General features: G+C 41.4%; 2 protein-coding genes across 6 annotated transcripts in view; one reads left to right on the top strand and one right to left on the bottom strand.

Annotated features, from left to right (window-relative positions):
• Window positions 1–7,498, top strand: part of ip6k1 (inositol hexakisphosphate kinase 1) — a 41,295-nt gene extending 33,797 nt beyond the window's left edge. For all 3 annotated transcript variants that reach the window (XM_087840860.1, XM_087840858.1, XM_087840859.1), the window contains exons 6-9: window positions 195–376; window positions 1,930–2,105; window positions 2,528–2,761; window positions 2,878–7,498. In XM_087840860.1, the coding sequence (XP_087696986.1) occupies window positions 195–376; window positions 1,930–2,105; window positions 2,528–2,761; window positions 2,878–3,357 (1,072 nt within the window). In that variant the 3' untranslated portion in view covers window positions 3,358–7,498. The remainder of the gene's footprint in view (window positions 1–194; window positions 377–1,929; window positions 2,106–2,527; window positions 2,762–2,877) is intronic.
• A 1,347-nt stretch (window positions 7,499–8,845) lies between these two features.
• Window positions 8,846–20,246, bottom strand: asb14a (ankyrin repeat and SOCS box containing 14a). 3 transcript variants are annotated; one of them, XM_087840854.1, is made up of 14 exons: window positions 20,030–20,246; window positions 19,824–19,884; window positions 17,655–17,833; window positions 17,279–17,325; window positions 16,256–16,390; window positions 16,011–16,169; window positions 15,653–15,898; window positions 15,337–15,508; window positions 14,403–14,508; window positions 13,961–14,140; window positions 13,426–13,554; window positions 13,210–13,338; window positions 11,604–11,757; window positions 8,846–11,517 (listed from the first exon to the last, which is right to left on the bottom strand). In XM_087840854.1, exons 3-14 carry the CDS (start codon window positions 17,792–17,794, stop codon window positions 11,339–11,341), a joined length of 1,776 nt encoding a protein of 591 aa, XP_087696980.1. In that variant the 5' UTR covers window positions 17,795–17,833; window positions 19,824–19,884; window positions 20,030–20,246; the 3' UTR covers window positions 8,846–11,338. The 3 variants fall into 3 exon arrangements, with proteins under 3 accessions (XP_087696980.1, XP_087696979.1, XP_087696981.1); XM_087840853.1 differs by having other exon boundaries at window positions 8,847–11,517; window positions 17,279–17,328; XM_087840855.1 differs by lacking the exon at window positions 8,846–11,517 and having other exon boundaries at window positions 11,604–11,762; window positions 17,279–17,328.
• Window positions 20,247–21,217: the final 971 nt, after the last annotated feature.

The following is a 21,217-nucleotide window of genomic DNA, read 5'->3' as shown; positions in this document are numbered from 1 at the left end:
AAAGGAGAGAAGCTGAAGGCAGATAACAAGAGAACTTGTAGTTCATATTCATATTGGGTCATTTGGCATCAAACAGTCCAGTGCTCACATTTATAACATAACCTTGAAACCCACAGTTGATGCAGCAGTCAGAGCAGAGGGTCACCTGCATTGCTTTTAACGATCCCCTCTCCTCCTCTTTCTCCTCTCTGCAGTCTGGCAGAGCTGAAGAGCCCGAGACTCGACCCAAAGGTCCTCTCAGATGTTCCCTTCCAGATGCTGGACTGGAACAGCGGTTTGATGTCAGAGAAGATCAGCCACAATCCCTGGAGCCTTCGCTGCCACAAACAGCAGCTCAGCCGCATGAGATCTGAGTCCAAGGACCGAAAGCTCTTCAGTATCCTTCCCCAAAAATGTTGACGTCCATTTACCTCATGTAACCAAGGGTCCTGCTGTTTATCCTGCTGATCTGTGTATTAAGACAATATATTACATTTTAATTGGCCCTAGTTTTCAAAGATGATCATAGGAAATAGCAATAAATTAGTGCACAAAAATTACAAAAAATTATATTAAGATAAAATACCGTATGTTAGTTTTTCATATGATCAATGCCTGCATAGTTTATTTTTAAGTTGGGTGTATGAAACGTCTCATTCTACATCTCATCATTACTAACTCAAACATACTCTTTGGATATGATAGCTTTTGCAGTTTTATCAGTTATTTGTGATCCACAATAGGTTTTATTGAAGCAGAGGTTAGGTATGAAAACTGAAAACTGATGTTCATGTTCATTCAACTTCATTCAAGTTTCATTTCATGTCGTATTTTCTCCCAGTGACCCAAACTACTTCTAGTATTGTTTTTTCTGGCCATCCAGGGTGGTCAAACCAACAGGTGGGAAGCACAACTTGACATTTAAGTAGTGATAAAAAAGCTAATGAATGTACCTTAAGGTACATTTAACCAATCACAGCATATTAAAAACACTGATTGGTGAAGTGAATAACATTGTCACGTTTTTAAAGGCACCTTTCTCATGATTTAGAGGTCTGCCAGAGGAAGTACTTCCTAGTATCCCTGAAAATTACCCAGATGGGTCTTGATGCTGATTGGTTAAACATGGAGAACATGACCACATATTTATTCTACTCAAATACCTTTTTTGCCTGTTACCTATTGTTTTGTTTTTATTTTTAAAATGTTGATTTACTTTTGTTTTTTTACATCTTCATGTATCAGAGACATTGTAGAAAAGAAGAAAAGGGGCAATGACACACAACAAATGACCAGCTGTGGGCCATCAGATAATGGGAAGCGCCGAATGTAAATGTGAGAGAGTCTGTGCAGACCAGAGTGGGAATAAAGAGGAGGGCTGGAGGTTATCAGGTTAGAGGTCATGTTTTGATCTGCAGCTTCAAAGAGAGCAGCCTGCAGCTGTCTGGATATTAGAGCTGAGGGGAGTGAATGAGCAGCACACACTTTGTCCTCAACAAGCTCCATCTGTCTTCTGTCAAAGCAGATTCAGCACGCTGCTGTCACCTCAGAGGATCTCCATATTTACTGTACAGACACAAACAGCACTCACATAACCAAAATGATCAGCGCCCAGGCCTGTCATCTTTGAGTGTGACAGGCTTTTCTTTTGTTAAGAGTGAGGTTTTCAGAAGGCCTTTGTTTTAGTTTTAATCATTAAAGGCACTGTTGGGGAGAAGAAAAATCAAGATTGAAAGGAGAGGAAATCTCTCCCTTCCTGGGTGGGTTCTTAATGTCAGTCATATCCCACTGGCTTTAACTTTCAGTTGAGTTTGTGCACAGTATTTTGTTTGCATACATTTAGGTTTTTTTAGATTTAGTAGTTGTTTGATCTTTTTGCACAAGAGATCAAACATAAAAAAGGGTGGAGGTCAAGGACAGTTGGCTCCTTAACTGCAGCTTTTTAACCAGAGTTCCTGTTGTTAGAGAACGTGGTGCACCACTTCTCTTACCCCTGCATCCTGGACCTGAAGATGGGCACACGGCAGCACGGCGACGACGCCTCGGAGGAGAAGGCAGCCAGGCAGATAAGGAAATGCGAACAAAGCACCTCAGCGACGCTGGGAGTCAGAGTGTGTGGCATGCAGGTACAAAGGACGACTCGCACCACTGAACACATGAGAACAGTGGTCCATCAGGAGCCTGAACAAAAAGATAAACACACACTAGTTTATTGTTTGATCTCGCAACAAACCGAATGCTGCAGGAGAAGCGGGTGCAATATCATCGCAATCTGCTATCACCTCTGCAAGATAAGCTCATGTGTCTGCTGTTATTAGGACAACAAAGAGCACTACTTCTAATTGTCCTACTAATAATCATGATATTAACAATTTCATGAATTATTGGAAATATTTAGAGGGAAAGGAATAAATATGTAAATAAACATTATAAATGGTTGTATGCATATTTTTCCAGCTATAATGATTAAATTGAATCAAAGGGAACATCTGTTAATATCTAATGCAGACTCACGTTGTACTGAGCTGTTGCCCACCTGTCCCTGCAGGTGTACCAGCTGAACACCGGTCACTACCTGTGCAGGAACAAGTACTACGGCCGCGGCCTGTCGATCGAAGGCTTCCGCCAGGCCCTCTACCAGTACCTGCACAACGGAAAGGGCCTGAGGCGGGACCTCTTTGAGCCAATCCTGGATAAGCTTCGCACCCTGAAAGCGGTGCTGGAGAGGCAGGCATCCTATCGCTTCTACTCTTCCTCGCTGCTTATCATCTATGAGGGAAAGGTGCGCCTGATGTTGAAATAACTATTTTTATACTTCAAAATTTTTTTGATTTTGGAAGTGTTCTCATTCCAACTGATTCCCTTTGTTTGACCTAATTTTTTTTTTTTCGTCTGTAGGAACCCGAGAGCCCCTCTGTCTGGCAACCGAAGACTTCCGTGTCACCCGCAGAGTCCCACTGTGGCCCGGCCCCCGATGCACCCTGTGAAACAGACATGAGCCAGAAGCCAGACACAGGATCCCTGCCCTCTCAGGGGTCTGGACTGATGGCTCCGGCCTCCCCATCACCTTCCCCTCATCCTCCCACACAAGCCCCGCCCCCTAAGTCAGACTGCCACTCCTTCCTCCCACGCCCCCCATCGCCTCATCCTCATCCAGACTCCACCTCGTCGGCTCCCAGTTTAGGTTCCTTCCCCTCTCCCGCTCCCCTGCCCCAGCAGCCCCCCTTGGTGGACGTTCGCATGATCGACTTCGCCCACTCCACCTTCAAGGGTTTCCGCGGCGACACAGCCGTACATGATGGGCCAGACAGGGGCTACATGTTTGGACTGGAGAGCCTTGTCCAGATCCTGGAAAGCCTGCGGGACGACAACCTGTAGCTCCATCACTCACTTCTGTATCTTTGTGAGGACCTGAGAAGGTTTGTCTCACAGTGCGGACCAGCCTCACACCCAAAGTATAACTGGTCCTCACAAAGATAGACACACATACATAGACAGACACACACACACACACACACACACACATATACGCACACACACAGCTGGTTGTGAGATAGTTCAGGTTGTGCTGTCAGTGCAGTTTGTCTAGCCGTGTTTCCAGCAACAATCGGCTGTAAATATGGAACATGATTCTCCAGGACATCGCCGTGCAACTGCAGGGAAGTGGGACATTGGAGCCAAAATGGCTGCCAAATAAAGATGATACGGAGAACCAACAGATACACTCACAGCTTGTGCTTCTATTCTTGTGAGGACCTTTGACATAATGCATTCCCTGAACGTAACCACAGCTAAATGACAACCCTGTAGTCGCCATGCTCATCTTTAAAGTAACTTTTGTCTTTCTGGGCGCCATTTTAATCATTCTGAAATTCCAGGATGTGGTGGAGCACCTCCTGAGCTTTCTCCTGATGGAGAGATTTAAGACATTCACAAGTTTCTGTCAGCAGGAACATGTCTGTCTCATTTCAGTCATTCGGGAGGCTAAAAATAAGTTAAAAGGAATGAAGTTGTGGATGAGATCCACTTTAAAATACAGGAACGTCTTTCTGGGAAAGATTCAAATTACAGAACAGTCCAGTCTGAATAGAGCTTTGTTTATTTTACCATCACTTTCAGAATGATGAGTGTGCATAGTTGGAAGAGGACTGTTTCTCTGTGTTCGCCTAAAATCTGTAAGTGAACTAGTTTGAAAAACAATAAAAGGGGCAACAGGTAAAACCAGATCAGAGCGGAGTACTTAATGTCCTTTGGTACAAATCTGGAAACTAGAGCAGGGGCGTCAAACTCATTTTAGTTCGCACAACCCAGTTTGATCTCACATTTTTCAAACCGTGCATTTACAGCTAAACAATAAGTGCAATTTAAACAGTGTGTATCGGTTTTTCGTCCTTCTTGACATTACATTTGCATTACAGTTTAACAGTATTTTTTTTTATACACAATCTTCATATGTAGAGGATTTTGGAGCTCAACAGCAGTCCATACTCCATATGCGGAACAGATGTTTGACACCCCTGAACACGAGAAACGTTCCTCTTTCCTCCTTTCAGTTTTGAAACTGCCTTCTCACACGTTCTGCACAGTGAAATAATAAACCAAAGTTGCTCTTTAACCATAACAAAATGTGAAGGATGTCCTCACAAAGATAGAGGGACACACACGCTCACAGACACACATCCTGGGAACAGTTGTCTTTGGAGCTGTTTGACAGCGTCCCAGGACACAGCGTCCTGTCTGATTGGTCAATCAGCTGAATCCCACAGACCTCCCACTGAACACATTTTTTCCCTCACTCCCTGACCTCCCATCACCTCCTTGTCCTCACTCTTTCTCTACAGAAACCAAATCTAGACAGGTGAACAGACCTCATGCTCAGAAAAACACCCAAGAATCTGTGAAAGCAATAGATGGCAAACTCCCCCCCCCCCCCCCCCCAAATAAAAGAGACATAGAAGTAGGCTTCAGGGAGAGAGCGTAGATGCATTTCAAAATGTTGTATGGCCATTTTTTTGTTTTTCTTTTAATTTTTGTTTTGTTTTTGTATTATTTTTTTTTGTTTCGTTTTTGTTTTTTGGGAGATTGAATCAGGAAAAACACGAGTAGTCGGTGTCCTGTGAAATCATCCTTGGGGTTATTGGAAGCATAAGTGTCACTTTTCCAAATCTGGTGTTGGTAATGCTTGAGCCCCTTTCAGACACGTGTCGCTTTAACATGAGTGTTCCTCACGGTTTCTTTACAACACTCCCACTAGAATGATGTCGAGAGCTAAAAGTACAACACAATGTTTACTGCATCATAGAAAAACCCAGTATTGTGAGCAGTGTAATCGCACTTTGAACTAAGAAAGTCATATACAAGACTTTCGCTCCGTCTGTGAGTGTCTGAAAGGGTGCTTCAGATATGTATTCTTAATTTATTATTGTCAACAAATGTCATGAAAAAAATACCCAAAACACTGAGACACACCTTCCTTATCCTGTTGATACTCGCAACAGCAGGTGTGTCAAACTCATTTTAGTTCATGGGTCACATAATGCCCAGTTTGATCTCAACCGGGGCCAGACTGTTTAGACCATACATCTCAGACACTTCTGCAGCCCCCCCCCCCCCCCCTCTTTTTTTTTTAAGTTCAAAAGAAGTCAATTCTGACAACAGATGAGATGTTTTAAGCAAAATAAGTGATTTTTGGTTTTAAAGTTTTACTTTTTTACACAAAAAAGTTTTAGAGATTTTTATTTTTAATTTTTTTTGTAAACAACAACAAAATATTTTTCACTTTCCAGACATCATGTCATCAGATCTCCAGGAGTAGATGATTTATTTATCGTTTCAATGGAAAAGCAGTAAAATTGGTGTAGATTGCGCCTTCTGGTGGGCTTGTTCTGGCCTCTGGGCTGCATGTTTGACACCCTTGCAGCTACAGCTAGAAATGAGTCGTCTCCAGCAACAGCGCTGTTTACACCAGTTACAATAATAACATTTAGAAAAAACTCAAGTGTCTGCACGCCTCCCCTTAAAAACATAGTAAATGTGGGAGTAGTAGTAGTTTAGTGGCTATTCTTGAGCTTCCTCAGATGATGGGGTTGCTGATTTCTTATTTTAAGAACTTTTCATTGATGTTTTAAATAAAAACCTACGACCTTTTGATTGCCTAAAATGATGTCCCCACAGGGACAAGTCTTGTGTGTAAGGGGTCAAGACTTGAACTTTTACTCATAACACATAACACTTAAGATGGCCTGAACATGCTAAAGCAAAAAAAAAACAACTAATGCTCATGGCTTGGTTGCTCTAAAAAGAGAAACTTCACAAATCTCGCTAATTTGTTGACAATAATGAAAAATAAAGAATGACAACAGCCTAATTCTTTAAGTTAGGGCTGGGTGATGTGGCTGAATAACCATATTCGGCATATATTATACACAGATGAGTGACAGATAAAAGGAAAAATATGCACACCTACAAGATCTGGTGAGTGAGATTTGGTGAGGTTGTCCTTTAATTTGTCACCCTTCTGTATTTCATAACACAGAAAACAGGCAAAATCACACAGAAGTATTAAATTCATGTTCATTGAGCTCTTAGTTTGTTCAACTTTTATTTTTGAAGCTTTTATTCTATAAAAAATATTTTTATAGATGAAAACACTGAATTATCACCCAGCTCTGCCTCAAAAATAATATTTAAAATATATATATATATATATATATTTATTCCCTCTGATTGGGCTACCGATAGCCAATCGTATTTGTCCATTTATGTTTCTCCAACTGGTACCTGAGGCTGGGCTTCATGCAGCACCGCCCCCTGCTGGACAGCCACAGGAACTTAACCCCAGGAGCTGGAAAGAGAGAGAGAGCAAATATGAATATTGTATTTTTGGTTTATGAAGGTGATAATTTATTTTTTTATCCTGCCTTTACCTAAAATCTGTGGGTACATGTTCTTGTCTTTTACATGGCTCCCCCACCCCCTCTCAATGTATAAAAGTTTAAAGACATTTAGTGACTCTGAGACGTGTGTGTGTGTGTGTGTGTAAGAGAGACGTTGGGAGCATCGTTAACAGTGTTTTTGGAGCCAGCTGAAGTCTGATTTATTTACCAGATTTCAGACTTGAGTCGGCTCGCTGAGCTCCTGAGCTGTTTGTGGGACGCTCAGCTGTGTGTGTGTGTGTGTGTGTGTGTGTGTGTGTGTGTGTGTGTGTGTGAGAGCGTTAGAGCCATCTTCGGTTTGTTTCACTTCATGTTAAGGGAGCTGGTGAAGAACTGCATGCACATTAATGCCCTCCTGTTTGAGTCTGTTTTCACCACCACATCAGACCGCCCTCGTTGCAGTCGTCTCTGAGTCTCAAGCGGCGATGGGTCCACGCATCCTCTCAGATCATGAGATTTCATCATGGATATTAGCCTCAGTGATTGATCGGACTTGTTTAGCAGCATTCTCTGCCTCTGCCATCGTCCTGACTGTTTGTTTAGAACAGTGAAAATAAGTGAGATTAAATCTTTCCAGAAGCTTTTGGGCTTGTGTTGTGATTCTTGAAAGCACGGGGGGGTCAGAATTAAAAGACTCAGTACAGTAAAGACTCACGTCATCCAGTGTCTGAGTTCAGAGTGAAAAATCACGGAAAAAGTTCACCTCTGGGCATTTGGGACCAGGATCACAAACACACTTTAATGCCCTCCAGTCACAGTTTATCCACAGTTCATCCTCTCAAATCTTATTTCCTCCGCCTGGACTTGAAAGCAGGGGAGGAAGAGTAAAAAGAAAACAGGAGTTGAGGCAACAGGCGCTTTAAATAAATGAGACCCAAAAAAGAAAAACAATCAAAAGTGGGGATTTAATGAAAAGCTTTAGTGGCTGTGTTGAGTCTGTTGATAGTCATGGAAAATAGAGAATTGGGCAGGCTGACGTGGCTGAAAAGCAATATTCTGTCTGTTTTACACACAAAAATGACAAATTAAAGGAAAAATCTCCACAACTACAGTAAGGCCTAACACCTTGCTTCAACACTTGGAGTTTCCTTTAATTGTCCTAGTGAAGCGAATTCCTTACTTTGAAGCTCTTTTTTTGAAAATTATGTCAAATAATGGTGTTTAGTGCAGGCCAACTACAGTGTTTGAGTGCAACAATGTTCCTATATAACTCTTATATTTAGCCCTGCTTTTAATTAAATTTGTAAGTAGAATAAAATGCAGGGTAAGAGTCCTCCTTTCATCATGCTTTGTACATTCCAACTGTGCCACTGCTCTTGTAAACATGGAGGGTAAAAACACTCCAGCAAAAGATGCACCTGTGCGTCTTCTCTTCTATTGGTGCATTTTAGAAGCTAAAACTTTAAAATCATGTACTTGAGATCGATTTTCAGGTCACAGGCAGAAGGGCAGAGTGGGTAAGAAGGCATGAAATGGAGAAACGAGAGAAACCTTCAAATTCTCTGCAAACATCAGAGAACCGCTCCCCCAAAAAATAAATGTACCACAACTGAAAGCAAGATTTCTCCATTTACATACTTAATTAGGTACACCTGTTTAGCCGCTAACCAGTCAGAGGCATGTAGACATGCTCCAGACTACCCACTGAAGGTAAAATCTGCACGAAAGGTGATGTAAATGATTTTGAACATGGTATAGTTATTGATGCTAGACAGTATTTCAGAAACTTCTGATCTGCAGGGTTTACAGAGAATGGGCCAAAAAAGAGAAAATATCCAGTGAGCGACAGTCCTCTGGGAGAATATGTCTTCTTGATGAAAGGAAAACCGAGAATTGTGGCGCTGCTAGCAAAGCAAAATTAACTCAAACAATCACTCATATCACTCATTTCAACCAAGGTATGCAGAAGAGCATCTCTGAGTGCAAATGTTGTCAGATTAAAGTAGTCTCTAATATTGTTGGATATGAATAAAACACCCTGAGGTGACCGTTTTGAGCTTTAACTTAAAAAATAAAATGTAATCAAATAGTAGCACTCAGAAAAATTAAATTTCACATATTTGCAGCTTAATATTTAGAAATATTTTCTTTTTTAATTTGATATTATATTCGATTGCATTTATATAAGCTGTATTTGAAAGCTGGACATAGCCATTGTGATGCGACACATGTAATTTCATACATAACCCTTAAAATATATTTTCATGCACTGTTCCTATTCAAAACACTAAAATTGCTTACAGCCAGCAATAATACAAGGAAAAAATATATAGAGATATGTAATTCACCCATAAGCATGTCATCAGGTCTGTTATGCTCGAGATAGCCACACCCTGAAGCTTGGACTTTACACATCCACAAGTACGCAAAGGCCCGCTTGACCTGCATGATTTAAATTTTGTCATCAGATTGTGGGTGTGAGGATTGATGATTTACATAACAGCGCACCAACTGTGTGTGCGCCTCAGCCAGCGGACTTGGAAATCTCCAGGGGTGTCTGCAACCGGTCTGCAGTTAAGGCTTAAAGATTATCCCGCTTTAAGGCAATATTACTCTGGATGATACCATTATTTACAATAAACATCATTTTGTGTTAATCAAGTTTTAAACTTGAAACTTACACTGATTGCTGGGAAGTCTGCTGGCCATTAAACATAATACAGCTTTAGTTTTAGGGTACTTTGTCTTCACTTCTCAGGTCCAGAAGTGCAGCCAAACTTTTACAGTTAAACCTGTGTTGATGCTTCAAACTCAGCAGCAGTCTTTAGATGAGACTTTTTTCCCCCTGGTGTGACATAGACTTTCCAAAAAAAAATCTCTTAACTGAAGTGAGAGACTTTTCTCATCAAAGCACCTCAGCAGGGGTTATCCCTGGTGCTGGTCTCTGTGACCTCTGAGACATCCTGTCACCTCCACATCTGCTGTTACATAAGGTCCTTCAACTGACCTCAGACCGCTTATGGAAAGTTTTTATCAAGTCTTTTCTCAAACCTTTCAAAATATAATCTCTGACTTCAGTCTGACTCAGTTTATTTCACCAGATTTTCAAATTACAGCATTATTATGTTTATTTTTGCTGTCGTTGTCATAAATCACCACGTTGAATACTGACATTAATTTTATGCTGTTACATCACATTTTATACATTTACACTTAGCAATTTAAAGCAATATGTGTATAAAACATGTAATCTTAAATTGACGGGCTATTAGCAGGCTATTATAACGTAAATATCCAGGACATGTGGTAGTCCCGCACATTATTTGGATATTCAAAAATATTAAAACTAATTAAAAACACTGTGGAAACTGCTGTTTTATCAATACAATAGCCTACAGATCTCTAACCTTACTGTACACCTGTGTAAATGGTAAATGGCCTGTATTTGTATAGCGCTTTTTACTAGTCCCCCCTAGGGACCCCAAAGCGCTTTACACACCCAGTCATCCACCCATTCACACACTGGTGGAGGCAAGCTACAGTTGTAGCCACAGCTGCCCTGGGGCAGACTGACAGGGCATCAGTAAAGACAATGGGGACCCGCATCACACCTTTCTTTAGCAGATACCACATTTTCCAAAATAAATAACCTTACAAAAATAAGATGGTGCTTGATTTTTTTCTAACGTAAACTTAAATACAATGATTATAAAATGACTTAATAATACATTATAGTTTCTTTGATGTAGAAAACATTTGTTTTTTTATTATTTGTATTTATAACCCTCTCAGGCTCAAATTAAGTTTTAGTTGCTAATGCACAACCAAGTCCTGCAGTGGTACTTCTGAATAAAAAAAACTCATAAAATATGTATGTGGGGTAATCAGGTTGTTAGTTTTTAACTGTTGCATATCGGCAACAGTTTATTTAAAAGAAATATGCATGTGTACAATAACATATTCGCGCAGTTGGCTCTCGGGGCAGTATTTACTTTAAAGGGAATAGTATAGTATGTTCTACATCTTCAGTTTGTTTGTTGTTTTTAAATGCAAATGATTAAACAAAACATTATGCATCAGTTGGTAATGGATGATTGTATTGATTTGTAAATGACTTGTCATGAACAACTCGAGCTTATTATATAATATTATTCTGCATTATATTTGTAACTAACTAGGCAGCTCACTCACTTTTTCTCTTAAAACACATTTTAGAGTCAAGGTGAAAAAAAGGCAGATGTGAAATGTAAGAGTGAGGTCAGAGGTCAAAGGTGACACGTCATATTTAGAATACACCAGCATCATTTCCTAATTGTTGCCTTTGACCTTCACATCAATCTATCTTTTCGAGCTGTCGTGTTTACGAACGCTACCAAAAAACACATGTTTTGCATGCTCCTTAATTTCCCCCATTTTCTTTGTGAAATAAAAATATGCACATTTGTATGTCAGCCTAACACGCTCCTCTTTTAGCCTCTAAATTATCATCCCGGATTGCCGCCCCACCGGCCCCGCAGCAGGTTGTACTCCCGGTACAGGATGTAGTCCTTCAGCCGCTCCGGCAGCGGCACGTAGCTCATGAAGACCTGGGACCGGAGACGGAGGCGGCCGAGGCTCCGGCGGATTCGCAGGCGGCAGAGATGCTGCAGGCAGCGGGTGTTTTCTGAGAGAGCAGCGGAGGAAGTGAAGGCCATCGGTGAGTTCAGGATTTTCCCTCTGAGCTAAGAGACAACATCTAATTTCAGTCACCTTGCAGTCTGCAGATGTCCGGCCACTGCTTCTGCTCCATCAGAACCGCCTTCAGTTTGGAGCACATGGTCACGTGATCCACGTAATCCAGCAGGACACGAACCACGTGGCCCGACAGGTGTTTCAGCCAGGAAACTGTGATCACCTCGCAGAACTGCGCTGACAGACAAACGGAAGAGCTTTTATTTTATCACTGAAAACAAACAGAGAAGGTTTGCCTTCTGAGTCTGAGTCATGATTACTTTAAACCTGCGATCTGGAGAAAGGAAAAATTGGCTTTTTGTGGAAAGTACCATGTTCCTGATCGTTTTATGTGTCCTTGGAGAACAATTAAACAAACAAAAAAATCTACATATAGACCTAGTAGTTGCTTGGGGTTGGGTTTTTCACTGATGATAAAGAGGCTGAAGTTCCAGCAGCTTGTAGTATAAAGAACAACTTTATTGATTGACATGCGTTTTAGCCTATTGCCTTAGGTCATCAGCAATATATTGCAGACAGCACTCAAAAACGACATGTGTGGGGTATACTTTAAAATATACCTTAAAATGTCTGTCCTTTTAGAGAAAAGTGTCACGTCTATTTTATTTATAGTCTAGAGCTCATTGAACAAAACTTGACCAAAGTGGCTTAAAGACAGGCACATTTACATTCCAGGTCTCTAAAAAAAACAGTTTTAAAATACATGAAAAGCTCAAAGACTTGTTTTATTGTGTTAACTAACTACTGTAGATTGTAAAAATCATGGTCATTTAAATAGTCATCATTAAATGTGTTCATGATTTTCAAATTGATGATTCATCTCATAAGTCATGGTACACTGCTCTCCCCTACGCAAGCTGCCCACCTGGGCTCAAGACTGCCATGAACTGAAAACTGCTAGAACATTAGCGTGAATGTCCACAGGGAAGTGAGTTTTAAATAATTATGGGCTGACAGGTTGTCAACCAAGAAAGAAACCCCTGCGCCAAAATTGACACTTTCAAGCTCAACTGAAATTTGTATCTACCCACATGGACAAGCTAAATACCTTGTGGAGAAAAGTTTTATGGTTTGGGACTGTTGGATAGATAAATAAAGAGGGAAAAATACTTTCACACTCTTCAATACAGAGCTAGATGGTTGAAACTTGGACATAATTGAGTCTTCCAAAAGGACAATAATCCCAAACACATATCAGAACTGGTTTTGGGATGGATGAAGTGGGTTAACATGAAGCTTCAAATCTGTATGTGTACTTCGACCCTGTGTGGATAAGAGAAAATCCAAAATGAATTCAAACTTGTGCACCTAATTCAGTTTTTTTAAGTCATTAAAGACTTATGCCGTACAATCATTCCACCCTGGAAAAACAACAGTTCAAAGAAATCATGAAAAGCTTGAAATTACCATGGCATTCATTCCCATGATGTGTGTATAAACTTCTCACAACTAGTAGGTAAAGTTGTGTCAGAAACCTTTATCTCATTTAAAACTGGTGATGACTTTGACTGATCATAGCACTATTTTGGTGGTGAGACTTTTAAATATCTTGGGTCACCTAGAGAAACATGCAGGTTTTACTTCCATCTTTTATGTACAGCCTACATGTCACCTTTTATATTACCATAGTGTCTTTGATCACGCTGTCGCTCCATCCCTCATAGTCTTCAGGGATGTGGGGTTTGTTTCCATAGGGACAGTCAAAGCAGCGCTCCACATTGTAACCATAGTTACAGAGCATCCTGAGAATCACCTGACACACATGACATGAAAACACAATAAAATGAGTGAAGCTGTTGAATCTGCAGTAGAGATGTACTGAATAAAGACTGCGGCTCACCTCGTCTTTGAAAGCGTACTGCAGCGCTGACGGGAAGTGAGTCGTGTTTATCCTGGCGTAATAGTTGACATTGGCTCCGAACCGCAGCAACAGGTCCATCAACTCATAGTTGCCCATGCGCAGTGCAACCTTAAAAAACAGAATGCTGAATCATAAACAGTGGTATTTTTTTTTTCCTGATGAACAGACCCAGATTCAACCACCCAGCTCAGGACATTATACCAAACCTTTAAGGAAGCACAAATTGAGGTTTTGCTTGCATATTAGGGAAGAACATTAGGTGAGATATCTGGGTGTCAACCCAGGAGGAAATTTTAATCCTCAGATAGTCAGTGTCATAAATTTCTGGCAAATGTGTTCATTTTCTGCATAAATTTATGATGGAAATGCCTTTTCTAATGTAAAGAACCCACATGATAAACACACACTGGTATTCTGCTGCTTCTTTGATGTTTTAATTTGTGAAAAAAAGCATGTGGAGGGCACATGCCCGCCACCCCACCCCTGAGATCAGCACCTGTGCTCACATTTGTACCTGCAGACATTTGACCGGGTCCTGGTTGGTCATGGCTCCGGCCTCCAGCAGCAATTTTGCTGACGGCATATCATTATTAGAGACGGCAAAGAAAAGAGCTGACTTCCTCTCATCATCGTAGCTGCGGCGAACCCAGGGGTGGAGCATGTAGTTGGGGTCGTATCCTGCGTCCAGCAATACCTGATAGGAGTTTGAAGATGAGGGAACAGCTAAACTGGGAACTTTTGCACGAGTAATAAAAAGAAGTCATTCTAACGTGATGATTTAGCCCCAACAGACCCAGACATTTCACACTATGAAATGAAGTTGCTTTGTTATATTGTCACCAACAATCCCTCATTTAGGAGAAATCTCTCTATTTAAATGGTAGAGCAACAAACACATGCTGCTTACACCTACTTTTATTGATTATAGAAACACCCATAAACACACACACACACACCTTGATGCAGTTTGTGTGTCCTCCCGCAGCAGCTGAGTGAAGGGGACTCATCCCACTGTCATTTATGTCCCCCATAGAGGTGACAGGAAGCAGTAGTTGCAGAGCTCTGACAGCAAACACACAAAGATACAGATTTTTCATGCTTGTTGATTTATTCGCCAAGTTCAAATTAAAGTGACATTCAGTAGTGTGCAAAAGACTTGAGCCACCGCTCACTTCTTTACCATAACCTGCTAAAATGGGAAACAGGTGCAGCGATTTACTGAAACATGTCTAAACACACATGCAAATATGGTAAAAACTCTGTTCGTACAACTCCAATGATGCCTTTTGTTCTGTTCTCTGACCGTTGCTGATGACTGCATTAACCTTCAGTCTGAGTAAAATAAGACTACCCCCTTGGGTCTTGGACCCATGGTTATGAGTTTTGGGGATGTTTATGGATTGTCTTGTTTTGTATTTTTCATAATCATGTATTCTGGTTCTGTATCCTGTGTTATTTAGTCTTCTGTTTATGGTGTTCCGTTTACATTCCTGGGGTTTGTGTTGATCCCGTTTCTGTTCCTTTAGTTGCCTGATTGCTTCAGTTGATAATACGTTTTAAATAACCCCCCTAGGTGTTCCCATTCTGTCCCTCCAGTCTTGTCTCTGTGTTATTTCCTGTCTTATTTTGATAGTCTTTTGTCTCATGTGAGTTTGGTTCTACTTTCCTGTGTTTATTATTTTGTTTTTCTGTGAATTAATAAATTATTTTAGTTTTTTCAATAATGAGACAATGAGGTGCCAGTACTTTTTCTATAGTTTTAAGGATTTATATCTTAGGTGTGGTTTCTATGATAATTTATAGCAGCAGGAAACCCTGAGATGGTTTTTGCTTACATAATCAGAAATGCATGCTTTATTAAATGTTTTCAGAAGAAGTTTGAACACTTACTCCAGGTGTCCTCGGTGAGCGACACGGTGGATTGGCATGTGTCCCGTGTGTTTGGCAACGTTGGCATCGGCACCATATTCCAGCAGGAGGCTGATGACGGCTGGATTGCCAGACGCTGATGCTTCATACATGATGGATGCCTCGTCCTGTGCCTGAGAGAAGACGTCAGCACCTGCAGGACAAGCAACATGCTTTTAAAACCGTGGTGTGTTTTCTTCTCTTTAACCCAAGATTAGTTTCTTTCTCAGCTGAATCTAACTCTGACCGAGACTTTCTAGCATCTAATGGACCATTATCTAGTTGAAGCTTCTATCACCTTTCTTCAGCAGAATCTGCACCACCTCTAGGTGACCTTCCTGAGCTGCTAGAGCCAGTGGCGTGAGGCCATAGTGGCTGCGGGGGTCGGGCCTCGCTCCGGCCTCCAGCAGTACCTTTACCATCTCCGTTCTGCCGAACCGTGAGGCCTCGTGGAGGGGCCGACGGCCGTGGCAACCCTCCTGGTGCACGTTGGAGCCACGCAGGAGCAGGAGCTTCACCAAGTCCATGCGGTCTAAGCGTATCGCTGCAGACAGGCAGAATCGGACAACAACAAACATCACAGAAAAAGCTGTGAGTTAGAGTCTGAATCAGTGTTAGCTCTTGGTATTGAAGTCTGGAAATGCCTTGCATCTTACCCACAAATAGCGGTAAGTCCTGGTTGTCATCCTGGATGTCTGGGCTGGCTCCATGTTTGAGGAGGAAGGAGGCATTTTCTATAAGACCATGTTCTACTGCGAGGAAGAGTGGAGTCTGACCTCGCAGCGTGCAACACTTCACTGAGTCTGGGCCTGAAGCTGGAAAACAGGTGCCAGATTAGTTTACATAAAGGCCATCATCACTTACCACACATCTGCACAGAAACACTGAAGCTGACACAAACCTTTGTACGTGAGCTCCAGGATGCTCTGGTTGCTCTGAGATGCTGCTTCGTGGAGAGGCGTCCAGCCTCTGCTGTCTGCCAGTGAAAAGCTCTCTTTCTGTCTGACACACAGATCCTTCAGAAGCTTCTCATTACCTGCAAGGATGGACATTCATACAGTCTCAGTCTGCAGCATGTAAACATCAGAACCACTTTTTGTTGTTTTATGTGAAGCATACAGTGGTTCAACAAATATATGTCCTCATAGAAAGAAAAATGAAGAAGAAGAAGAACAAAACAACAATGCTGGTGCCTTTAAAGCACTCAAAGTCATCTGCAGCACCAAATTAACAACAAGGACAGTATTAAAACAGGTTTAAAATCCAGGAGAAATGATTAAAAACAGATGGGTGTCACAGTCTTGCTGAAGAAGGAGAAGTGGTAATAAGTTCTAAATACGACGTGCAGAAGGTTGTGTTGGGTCTGAAGCAAGAAGGAGGAGTCAGGAGAAGAGCTGAAGCTGAGCGTAGGAAACAGAAAGATGAAGATATGCAGGAGCCAAATCACTGAAAGGTGGATACTTGGTATGTTGGGGAATGGGGAGTCCATGAAGCTGGATAGGATGGATAGGTGTAAAATGATCAGCAGACAAGATGATTCAGAGACTTTTAACATTATGGGAAATATGGACCTGACAACAATCCATACAGACAACAAAAGGGTGTATGTTGGAAAGTGAGACCTCAGAGCTAATGAGAATAACTTGACTTTTATTGCGACTGGGCTGATTGAGCGTCATCCAAGTGGTGATGGCCTGCAGGCAGGAGGTGAGGAGAGGAGGTGGCACGTGTTTTTTTATGTGCCAGGGAAGAAGATGCAAATTCTTAGCATATGAACTAAGCTCACTGATGTTGTTCAAGCAGTCACATGCTAGACTGCATTATGTCAAAGTCTTTTTCTTATTTCATTTCTGAAAAAGAAAACAAAGCTTTAGCTTATTTTTATTATTTAACAATAAAACCAGAAGTGTTCATCTTGTCTCACCTTGTCTAATAGCAGTGAAGATCTTGCTGATGTCTGCAGATTCTGAGCTGCTGGAAAGAAAAAACAGAACGAAACAAAACAAAACCCCCACCACACTCAGTTTCCATCTGTTTTCCATCTTTTACTGGCGCTATGTGATGTCAAAGAGAGCAGATCTTGAATATGGTCACATATCAATCACAAGAAAGCTGCTTAAACAAATTTGTTTCAAACAGAAAGCAAACTGAGGGGCTGCACAATGGTTCAGTATTATTTTAAAGAGTGAATCATGCATATAAAGGATTCCAAAAATAAAAAACTGAAGCTGAATATGAGCACAACAAGTTCCTTAAAACATGGCAAACATCTGATTTTTCCAGGTATCTGCTGGACTGACCTCCTGTCCTCCCGCGTTGTGGCGTTTCTGTGCGTCTCCTTCTGCTTGTTGCTCTCCAGCAGACTCTGTTCAATCATGTACTGAGTGGCTGCATCGTCGTCATCATCCTCATCGTGAATGCCGAACTGATCAAGCTCCATGATGCCAGAATAAATGATCGCGGTCAGACCAGGTGAAACCTGCGTATTTAAATTGGGTCAGCGTTTAATCAATCTCTACTTCCTGATGTTGAAACCGGGCTGCTGAGTTAAAGAGGTCATATGTTCATGTTAATGGAAAGAAACCTACACAGGTCATTCCAGACACCAAAGACGAGCCTGTGGCCACGGCTCTAAGGAGACCTTGGATCTAGCTGACTTTTCTGAGAATTTAATCAGATTACTTAATCTGTGAAACCAGTGCAAGAAATTTAGAAGCAAACACTTTGCTCTTTGATTTTGTAAAATAATCCAAAAAAAATAAAAATCATCATTTACATTTAAAACATGCAAGATTCGACTCAAGCTGTGGACCTTTTATTGAAGGTCATCCATCTGTCTACTGTCAAATTAAAGCTTTTTCACAGTATTAACCTTTCACATACACTCACCTTTCTGTTTATTAGCAACAGCTGTATGCTTGCTTATTCATGCAGCATGTGGCTGCACAAGGAGAAACTGATAAATCTCAGTGATTTTATGGTACGACTGCTGTGGCTGATCTGGAGTTTTTCTCCACAAAAAGTTATTTTAACTCAGCTTTCCCTTACATTTTTCTTGTTTTGTTTGGCCTCAACGTTCAGTTTAATTATTGATTTTGTCTTCTGAGAATCCTGCTTTTGTCTGTCTGTGAGCTAAATGGAATTTATGGTATTTATATAGTACCTTTCTACTCAGCAGAGCACTCAATGTACTTTTTACTGGAGCGCTCATTCATCCGATCATACAGCACTTTTATCTATGCCTGACTGCTTTCTAATTGTCTGATTAATGCATCAGGGCAACTTAGGGTTCAGCATCTTGCCCAGGGACACTTTGGTACACAGCTGGAGGAACCACTGAACCACTGACCTTCCAATTGGTAGATGACCCACTCTACCACCTGAGGCACAGCTAAATGTCTTATATTTTATTATTGTCTTCACCCTGTTTTAGTCCCAATTTTTTTGTTTTTTGTTTGTAAAAGGCAAAAATATGCCTGAGCCCAGGAGCACTGAGATTCAATGACGTGATACAATGGAATTTTTTGGAGGTTATTGGAGGTAAAAGAAAATAATATTGGAGCTGTGGAGGCTAATATTCCAAGAAAAAATATTCAGAGTTTCAGTGACTAAAGTGTTAAAATATGGGAGAAAAAACATTATAGTCATAAAGCTACAAGGTGGGACCACTGATGTGGTCTAAAATTAAAGGTTCTTATCTAAGAAAAATACTCAGAACAAAAAGCAGCAGGAAGTGCTGTGGAGTGATTGTTCCAGGTCTGTGTTTTTATTCCTGGAAGTTCTTGAAAGTTCAAAATAATCCTCTGTGTCCTCAGGAACACAGGAACACAGATTTCCTTCCTTTTTATTTGTTTGTTTCTGAGTCACCTGAGAGCTGAAAATTGGTGCTACTCAACACATTATGCTCATTTTCAGACACATTGTTATTTCTGGACTCTACTCACAGATCAAAATAATCTTTGTTTAGCCTTTTCTGGGCCTCAGTGCATCCACTCCAGTCATCACCTGACCGAAACAAGTTGTTTTAGCTCTTCCCACTTTTAAGCCAAGTTTCTACTGATTGGCTGCCCCTCATTAATGTTACGTTTAAAGGCCACAGCAGGTGAACGAGGGCTGAAGTGTCTGCGATGAGCATATTAGGGATGCCCGCTCTTTGTGACATCATAGAGAGCCAAGAGTTGAAACAACAGCCTGGAACTGAATGTGTACTACAGCGTGAAGCAAGCGTTTTTGGCTCACAGTGATTGCTTGTACATTACTTGGACCTTATTAGTTGAAACTGTGGCCATGTTTAATATACCCACCAATGTAACAGTATATATGTGTTAGGAAATAATGCAAGGCAGAATAGGTCCATGTTCAGGAAACAGGAGGCCTGTTCACCAGACCAGTTTAAAACTTTAAAGTAAAACCATCATCTCATTGTAGGTTTGTGAGCTGACAGATCAGATGTCACCTGTTTCCTTTACCTTGTGGTTTGGTGTTGGGTTGGCTGAGTCCCTGCAGATTCAAAGTTGTTGTTGCTGAAAGCTGGCAGAAGGAGAAGGAGGAGGTCTGTGAAACCAGAGCTTTATGTCCACACGGGTTCTCTCGATAAAGCTCCACAGCTTCTGTGTCCTTCAACAATATATGTTCATATAGCATGACTCCAAATACACACATGCGATTTACTCACCAGATTAACACATCTGCATCAGAGACGTTTCACATGTGTGACAATCCTGCAAAGCTCAGGCTCAGGGCCTGTCATGTTTCCTCTGTGCAGCTACAACACTCTGGCTGAGAGGACGGGGATCTGACACCAGTTACTATATTTACCTGCTGTAGACAGACAGCGTGACACTGCAGGGTGGTTAGAGCTGTTTACCCTGACACACCTCCACCCTCCAGTCTGTTTGGTGTCTGCTTCTCATTGTCAGCTCGTCTGCCTGATTTTGTTGACAATTTAGAATTAAAAAAAGAAACGGTTGACACAATCGGAGTTTGCCTTTTTTAGTTTTTTTTTTTTTTTTTAAAGAAAACGTTCTAAGCTGTGTTCTTCAAATTGTTTAGAGCAAATATCTGGTACTGTGGCAGGGCTCCAGCTGTGGACCTGCCTGGCGAGCTTCACGACGCTGAGCTGTGAGCACAGACCTCACTAAAGGTTGTCAGCTGGAGGTCAGTTTGTAGGGCTCTGGCAGTGCTCCTGCTTTCGGACCTGGCACAAAGGAGCAGATACCGGTCCCACTGCTGGGCTGATGACCTTCTATGGCCCTGTCCGGCTCTCCTTGTAACTCCTCCACACTATTAAAACTCAGCGGGAAGACAGAGTAAACCTTCTGATGGCACTGGAGGAGCTGGACTAGCCTGCAGGCACCACCTCACACTATTAGTGCCAAGGACGCAAGCATAAAGCAAAACTAGACAAATCAGTCAGGAGGGACAAGGAGAGAGCGGTGGTCATGGGTTCAAAATGGTTTCTGGATCCAACTTGTTATCCATGAAGTTTAAACGACTTGGTGTCATGATGTGACTTTTATTTATTTTAATCAGTGCAGAATGTAATTCAAACTTTTTCCACCAGAGGGCAGCGTTTTACCGTGTTTACTGAGACGTTACCAGCTGTTACTGTTAGGCATTTCTTTCTTTTATTTGTTTTAGCTTGAAGCTAGTTTTCTCAAGAGGTATTTCATTTCTCCAGGGCACCACCATCAATGAACGTGTTTTTAATGAGCTCCTTAAATAAAAATTACAGACTCAATGCAGCATCTGCTGTTACAAAGTGGTATCAGACTAAAACCACAGACAGCACAGATAAACTAAAGCTGTATCTCCTTGGAAATTAAGTCATAGAGGCATGAAGTTTATTAAAACATTTTTAAAA

The sequence above is a fragment of the Neolamprologus brichardi genome, chromosome 5, assembly GCF_056152115.1.
Source record: "Neolamprologus brichardi isolate AB-2024 chromosome 5, ASM5615211v1, whole genome shotgun sequence".
In the NCBI taxonomy this organism is placed as follows: Eukaryota; Metazoa; Chordata; class Actinopteri; order Cichliformes; family Cichlidae; genus Neolamprologus; species Neolamprologus brichardi.
Note: the sequence above shows the minus strand (reverse complement) of the source record. Positions and strands in the feature narration are given on the sequence as shown.

Bases quoted from the DNA above. Each gene is read 5' to 3' on its own strand.
- asb14a (XM_087840853.1), bottom strand. From the start codon at position 17,794: ATGGAGCTTGATCAGTTCGGCATTCACGATGAGGATGATGACGACGAT. The intron at 15,509-15,652 runs GTGATAGAAGCT...CTTGTCCTGCAG, and splicing joins GCAGATTCTGCTGAAGAAAG to GTGCTGACGTCTTCTCTCAG. The intron at 13,339-13,425 runs GTGAGCCGCAGT...CATGTGTGTCAG, and splicing joins AGTACGCTTTCAAAGACGAG to GTGATTCTCAGGATGCTCTG.